Source organism: Telopea speciosissima, chromosome 8 (assembly GCF_018873765.1).
Source record: "Telopea speciosissima isolate NSW1024214 ecotype Mountain lineage chromosome 8, Tspe_v1, whole genome shotgun sequence".
NCBI lineage: Eukaryota > Viridiplantae > Streptophyta > Magnoliopsida > Proteales > Proteaceae > Telopea > Telopea speciosissima.
The window spans coordinates 61669441-61677359 of record NC_057923.1 but is presented as its reverse complement, the minus strand read 5'-3'; the positions used below and the strand labels follow the sequence as shown (position 1 = coordinate 61677359).

Here is a 7919-nt window from a genome sequence, read left to right as displayed (position 1 = left end):
GGCATATCAGTAAATCGGATTTCATTTTCCATGGCATTAAATTGGAGTAAATAGGTGAGATGTACATAAAACAAGCTAATAGTCTGTTTGAAGAGTTTGAAGAGAGCTGGAAATCTTAAATAGTGCACATATGACCTGACCTTATGTAACAGAAATTTGAGAACCCAAGGAATATTCATTTTCCCAAAAGCAGTGAATTATGCACAGAAAAATATTCTAAAACCTGGTTTTAATGGATCTAACTCAGATTGCTTTCCCATTTTACTCTCTCATTTTAACTTTCCTTGAACACCACTTACCTATTTTTAACCTTATATCTGCTTTTTCTTCTTCTTTATTTTTATTATATTTGGGGGGGGGGGGGTGTTGAGTTTGTTATGCAAATGAGCAAATTTGCAGAAAAATGAGGATCACATATCAGTATATCACACTTCCTCATAAATACACTTCTAAAAGACCATATATCTGTTACTTCTGGCTTTATTTTACAGCAGCCGCTTCAGCTTCAGGGCACCTGAGCATTTCAAGAAAAAAAAAAAAAAAAAGAAGGAAAATCCTTGTGAAGGGTGTAACCACTTGCTTTGTTCACTGTCCTGATACATGAGACAACTGCAACTGGAGCTCTGTTTTCCCTAATTCTCTTGAACTTTCACAGCCTGCCACCCATTCCACCATTTCAATACAGTCAACTAACTCTCTTGTACCTTGATTTCCACCATGAAAGATTTTTGAGTCTTTGTTTGCCTAATTGCCTTCAACTCTTCTCACATCTTTCTCCATTTCAAGTAAAGGTCTATGATCCCATAAGGCTTTAAATTTTTTGTAAATTCCTAGCAACTGAATGCACTTCCTTGTGCAAATATTCAAAATCAGAGCCCCACTAAGCATACTCAGCAAAGGAACAGTTCACAATAGATTAGTGTCATCTTCATCATAAAAATCACAAAAGGGACACAATTTATAATCTGCCACTTGACATCAGTGTAGTTGGGATCAAATTGATTGTGTGGATTAGCAAGATGCTCAATTATAGGACTTCCGGCCACCCAGTAGAGTCAGGTTGAACCAGATGCATTAATAGTCCACTGAATCTTGAAAACCAAACAGTTGAACTAGAAAAGAGAACCGTTTTGATATGAGTCCAGTTCTTAAAACTACAGTCATCTCATAAATATTGTTGCCAAACTCTGGGTTTAGAAACTGGATCTGAGAATGAACAAGTAACAGGTTTCTTTCAGAGTTTCCCAGTTTAACTAAAGTATGGTGGGTGATTAAGATAATTTGAATCTAGCAGAAGATAACCATCAATATTCGAGCCTAAGCCTTAGCCCACAATGGCCACTTCTCAGAACAGATAATGAATTTTCTATTAGAGTAGGCAGTCGAAGACTCGGTTTCCATATAAAGAAAGCACATCAGTTTAAGACTCAGAACCTTCAAGGATCAATGTAGACAAAAGGAAACATACAGAAAAATGAATCATTGGCAAAAAAGAAATTTAATGAAGCTTAGTAGTGAAAAATATAAACTCAGTCTTAAAGCTTGCAGTGACTGTTTTTCATTCCTCTTTGCAAGTTTGATGAGTTCTAATGCACATTCAACTCCGAAAAATGGAAACTTTAAACTCATTCTTCGTGATCAACTCGAAAACACAATCATTCCCTTTTCATAGATGGTTGCCCTGAACAAACTGCCTCCACCCTATATGTAGCATTACTCTACGGTGATTATATTGACAGTCCAAGCTCTCCCATCTGAAACCTTCAGTGTGACATTGTGCGTTTCCTCTTCCAGATATCCAAGGACAAAGCTGGTTCTTATGCACTGCAGAAGTAGGAAGATGCATATTCCATTATAAATATCAGGGAAATTTCAAATTTGATATTCAGAACTTTGACTCTAAATGGAAACTATTGTCCCTTTAATCTTTCATTTTTCCTTTTATTCTCTCCTTCATTTGTCATTTTTCATTTTTATTTTCTCATCTATTTTCCCATCCCACTTGGCCCCATCTTTCCCTCCTTTGTTTTGTTTGGATCCATGTGGCCGATCCCATTAAGTTGAAATAAGGCCGAGTGTGTTGTTGTTTGTTGCCCCATCTTTCCCTCCTTAGACTTGAAGTTATCAGCTGATAGAATCCCATGGATCATTTTTCTTACACAAGTCGCAGAAGATGAGTGACTTTACGAGTTGGAACCTTCACAGTCCTGTCATGGGTTACTGCAATCTATCAGGTATGTGATGAGAGAAAATATTCTAAAGCATAGAAGGAACATTTTATATTGAAAACTTAATCGGTCCTATTACCTTCGCGAACAGAATGATCTTTGCATCTACCATCAGGTGCTTCAACTTCGACATGCGCTTTAAGTACTTTCATTGACCTGAAGGCCTGTAGTTTGACTGAACTGAAGCAATGCCAGTTTGTCCCTCCTTTGCATTGCCTGCTGGTCTTCTTTGGTAGCTTTCTTTTTGCCCTGATTATTTACATAGGATCTAGGTCTACTATGGAAACTTTTGGGTACTGCTATCTCCTTTTCACAGCCATTTTTAGCAAATATTTGGACAAGGAATTGCAAACCACCAAAGTACCTGAAGACTAAGAAGTCCCCAAATTTTAGGGAATGGTCCTTTGAGAAGGTCTGCCAACCAACTTGGAAGAACATGTTTTTCCCAACTTTTTCGACTTCTACAACCCATCGTCTTCCAGCAGAGGTACTTAGTACAGATTTAGCAGGAAACACTCCATTAAAGTACTTGCAGAAATGTGTTGGTATTCTCTGCCAAATAAAGTAATTCAGTCTATTGCAAGTGAAAATTGATGGAACAGAGTCTAGAAATCAAGAATGAGACTTAATTCCTGGAAAGAAAAAGGAAAAAATTTCTAGACTTGAAAATATCCAATGAAACATGTTGAGCATTGTAATACTAAACCCATAAGCAGCATTATTATTTATACCACTGATAAAGGCTTCAAAAGACTTACTATTTGGTATTTAAAAGACCACAATCCCATCTCCATTATGGCAGTATTATCATCGGTTATTCACTTGTCATGAATCATATAGTGCCCAGCTGAAGTCAGGGGAGTAACCTTCTTCTTTCATTTTCACTAGAAGTTCATCCAATATCTGGTAGATGGCTTGTGCTTCTGGGTGATTTCTGTCCCTAGACATAAAGGCATTCACCGTACTCTTTATCTCAATCCAACTCCAACCAGCATCTTTCTTTACTCCTCTCTCTTCCATCATCTTCCTTGTCCTCTCTGAGTCCAACCTTTCCCCGCAATCAGCAAGTAAGTTTGAAAGAAGAACGTAATTTGCAGAATCCTCAGGGAACAATTCAATAGCCCTCTGTGCAGCGTGCTTACCTAGTTTTAAGTTCATGTGCACTCTACAAGATCCTAAAAGAGTTTTCCATATCAAATAATCTGGTTGGAATGGCATGTGTTCAATAATCAGGACTGCTTCATCGAGCCTTCCCGCTCGACCCATCATGTCAACCAGACAAGCATAGTGAGACATGGAAGGGACAATTCCATAGCAACTCTCCATGATCTTAAAGTACTCAAATGCCTCCTCTACATAACCTACATGACTACATGCATTCAAGATTCCCACAAATGTAGCATTGTTAGGTTTGATGACACCTGATTCAACCATCTCATCAAAGAGTTGAAGGACCTTTTTCCCATGCCCATGATGAGCATACCCGTGAATCAATGTGTTCCATGACATGAGATCATGTCTAGGCATGCCATCAAATGCCAACCGTGCATTATCGATATTCCCACACTTAGCATACATATTAACAAGTGCATTTCCTACACAAACATCAGTATCACATCCTAACTTCAATGCAAAACCATGAAACTGTTTTCCTTGATCCAATAAAGCCTGAGTAGCACATGAACTAAGAACACCAGAAAATCCATATTCATTAGGCTTAGCTCCACTCTTATGCATTTGGCAAAATAAGCTTGTTGATTTCTCACTCAACCCATTTTGGGTGTAACCGGTTATGGCTGCAGACCATGAAACAGTATCAGGATCCTGGATTTTCTTGAACACTTTCCCAAGCTCTTCTATCTTGCTGTTTCTTGCATACATGGTAACCAAGGCATTTAAGATCCGGTTGTCCATTCCCAAATTCAACTTTATTACAGAGCAATGGACTTGCTTTCCCATTCCTATGAACATAGGGGATAAACCACAAGCCCCGATAACAGCTACAAAGGTATACTCATTGGGTTTGATCCCTAGATTGACCATTCTGTAGAACAACTCCAGAGCTTCGTATCCAAGCTCATTTCTGGTACAGCAGGAGATCATTGAGCTCCAAGTCACCACACTCATAGATTCTAACTTTTCAAAAACCAGCTTGGCACTCTCAAAAGAGTGGTTCTTTGAATAAAATTCCATCAGAGCACTTGCAGAGTAGAGAGTCTGATCCAAAAAGGTTTTAACCATGTAAGCATGAATCTGCTCACCAACTCTAGGTTGACAGCCAACCAAAATGCTACTGATGGTGTGTTCATTTGGATCCAGCCCCAACTTCCTCATCCTATCAAACAATCCAAATGCTGGTTCAAGCAAACCATTTTTTAAATAACCTCCAATCATGGAAGTGAAAGATACCAAATCAGGCTTCAACATTCTGATGAAAATTTGATGGGCTGAATCAATTAAGCCGCACTTTGAGTAAAAATCAATCAAGCAATTCTCGGTCCTACAATAGCGAAGAAACCCAGTTCTTACAACAAAAGAATGAATCTGAATTCCCAAATCCAATGTAGCAAGGTCAGCACAAGCCTTAAGTACGACATTTAAGGTGATGTCATTGGGAAGAGCACCCATTTTAATCATCTCCCAAAACAAAGAAATACCAATTTCCGGATAACCATTCCGAACACAACCAGAAATTATCGAGGTCCAAGTGACTACATTCCTTTCGGACATTTCTCCAAACACCTCAAAAGCATCAGACATACAAGAAGATTTCATAAAGAGATCGATCAGCATCGACTGTAGAACAATCGCAGGTTCAAATCCTTTTCTTTTCATCTTCAAACACAAGTCCTTTGCTTCATCAAGTCTCTGCAACTCCAAGAATTGCTGCAGAGTATGGGTATACTTCAGCTCTGTGATTGATAGCTTTGAGATGGGTTTGAGATCAAGCTCTGATATTTGTTCTAATCTGCTTTCTTTGCATTTGATGTCATCTTTTTTGCTTGCCTTATTTGCCTTGGACTCAATCAGTTCTCTGTTTCTGGGATGGTTGATATTTTCAAAGTCAAGAGGTATTCCTAAATTTGAATGAGTCTATCTGGCCCAAAAAGCTTAACAAGAAGTAGACTTGACAAAATTCTAGCTGCTACTGACATTCACTTATGCAGGAACATTACAGTGGTTTTCTGTGTGTGGGTGTGTGAGAGAATGAAACTGTGTGTGTATATATATATATATATATATGGGATTTTCTTACTGATACCCCTCATGGTGTTAAATAATTCGTAACCTTATTTTTTTGCCCTTTAGTATTACACACATTCTATTCCAATGAGGGTATAAATTGGCATTTCACATATGTACTCGAAATATGTGCATGACAATGAAACCTTTTGATAATGACATAATGATATATCATTTTCAAATTATTTTTGAAAACCCTTTTACACCCCTGGGGTGATACATATATATTTGAAGTCTGAAGTTTCTGTTGGATATAAACTTACTGGCGGCGGTTTCATCAAAAAAAAAAAAAACTTACTGGTGGTTCTCTGTTTCTGCTGCTATTTGGCTGAAACTTTGAGGTACTGTTATCTCAACATCTGGCCCTTAAGGTTTGAGATATTATGGGGTTCCTAGTTGATGTTCATAGCTTGCCTTTGACCATAGTGAGAGCTTGATCTGTCTTGTGGATAGAGGACTACTGGTGGTTATTATATTCTGCCGTTTAGTACTTTAGTTACTATTCTGTTGAGTCGATGAACTGTGAATTCTGGCTATCTATTTACATTGGTTTTTATATATTGGGTTCTACATGATGAATGGAGAATGTGATCCTTATTTGATGCTGATCTGCTTTATGTTCTTGAAGTTATAGCTTTGTTTATACGTCTGGAACTTAGTTTCTATTTTGATTCACTTGTCCATATGTTTCTATCCAATCATTGGATCAGAATCAAACTCTGAGGGTTTGGAATACCTAGGGAAGACCTAATTACCGTAGTGGTTTGGGACTGATCTGAGAGTTACTTCAGATTTTATAGAAGATTTTCAATTGCTGGTCTGAGGCCTGCGGTTCTGCTTGTGGGTGGGATTCTGAAATCAACTATGGCATTAGATTGAATCCATTAATTCCACTACTCCCATCATTTGGTCCATATACTCCCGATAAGATCAACAAATTCAACCCCTTCCCCTTCATTTCTAAATAAAATAGAGATGAAAAACAAGCCCACCCACCTCCAAATTCCCCTCAACACTGTCTTATCTCAAATAATCAAACCCAGCCCCTCCCCCAGAAGCATTTTATGGGTTTAAATCCTGTCTCCCCCTCTCCTCTGATGGTAATGGACTTAAGAACCAACCAAGTTCAGTTAAAATTACACATATTAATCTTTCATTTTTTGATTCTTTTAAGGAATTTACACTTGAGAAGAGTCTTTTTATTGCATCTTAAAAGAATTCTGTTTTCTATCAAATTGCAACGATACCATGTTGTCAGTCTTTTAATCCCTTCCGAAATAGCAATGCTACACTTCCTTCACTACAAGTTCTAATGGAAAAATCCAACTCCTATAATCACTGTGTTTTTGGATCTGGGACCGATTCTAGAGTTCTTGGGACTGATTCCGTTTTTTGAAACCTTGGTGATGGGTTTGTTTTGGGTTGAATTTAAAAAAAAAAAAAGGAGCAATCATCAGAAAGAAGTCGATAATAGAATCAAAGTGCGAAGCTGAGGTCTGAGGATCAGATTACCGAGCTAAACGCAATTCTGAGGGAGCCCATGAAAGCGAACTCCTCTTCTTTGGAATAGAACTTAAGTTAAATGAATCATCACAGAATGAGAGAGAGAATCCACCAGAATGAGAGATCCCAAAGCTGTAAATGGAGATCAACATGTCCAGCTCTAAAGCACCTCTCTGTCAGTCACTCATTCTCTGCAATTTTTATCCTCTCGTGTTCCAGCATGGTGCTGTAACGCATCGTGCGGTGACTGCAGAGGCCACGTGCACCATGTGGGAGCCGTTGTGCCATATGGCCTTTGCAACGTCGTACGATGCATTACAGCACCATGCTGTAACAAGAGAGGATAACGATTCCATTCTTTGGCGCTAAAAAAGACGAAGAAAGAAATGGATTTGAGTTTGGTGGTGATTGAGCAGCCACGTTGGATGGAACTTGCTTAATTTTGTTTAAGCAACCGTCGGTCGTGTAGTGCCTACACCAGCATCGGGGCAATATGAATACAAGCAAGAGCATTGACTGAATGGGATTTTTCTTTTTAGTTCATTGCGAACCGAGATAATTTTTGAAGAGTCCGATGTCTGGGTGCAGGAACCATGATGATCGGTTAGCATTCTTTTTCCCTTTTAATATCATCATGGCTATGTCATCATGGCCATGGCCATAGGGATCTTTATCCACTCAATTCAGGTGCATCACATGTTCATCGGACGGTGCACCTAACACATGGGTGCACTGGCTGCTGCACCGGAATTGACACGATAAGAATTCATGGTCATAGTCATCCCACTCGTAGTAGATGTTGGTGCTGTAGTGGTAAATAAGGGTGTCAATTTACAATCGAAACTAGTGGTTTAAAAGCAAATCAAATCCATTCAAAATAAAAATGATACGTTTTTTGGTTTCAAAATCAATAAGTTTTTCTCTAGTTCGATTCAGTTTTTGTTT

General features: G+C 38.5%; 1 protein-coding gene across 1 annotated transcript; it reads right to left on the bottom strand.

The window, feature by feature from the left end:
* Nucleotides 1–2894: 2894 nt before the first annotated feature.
* On the bottom strand, nt 2895–7141 carry LOC122638398 (pentatricopeptide repeat-containing protein At2g27610-like). Its single transcript, XM_043831343.1, has 2 exons — nt 6984–7141; nt 2895–5268 (listed from the first exon to the last, which is right to left on the bottom strand). Exons 1-2 carry the CDS (start codon nt 7124–7126, stop codon nt 3054–3056), a joined length of 2358 nt encoding a protein of 785 aa, XP_043687278.1. The 5' UTR covers nt 7127–7141; the 3' UTR covers nt 2895–3053.
* Nucleotides 7142–7919: the final 778 nt, after the last annotated feature.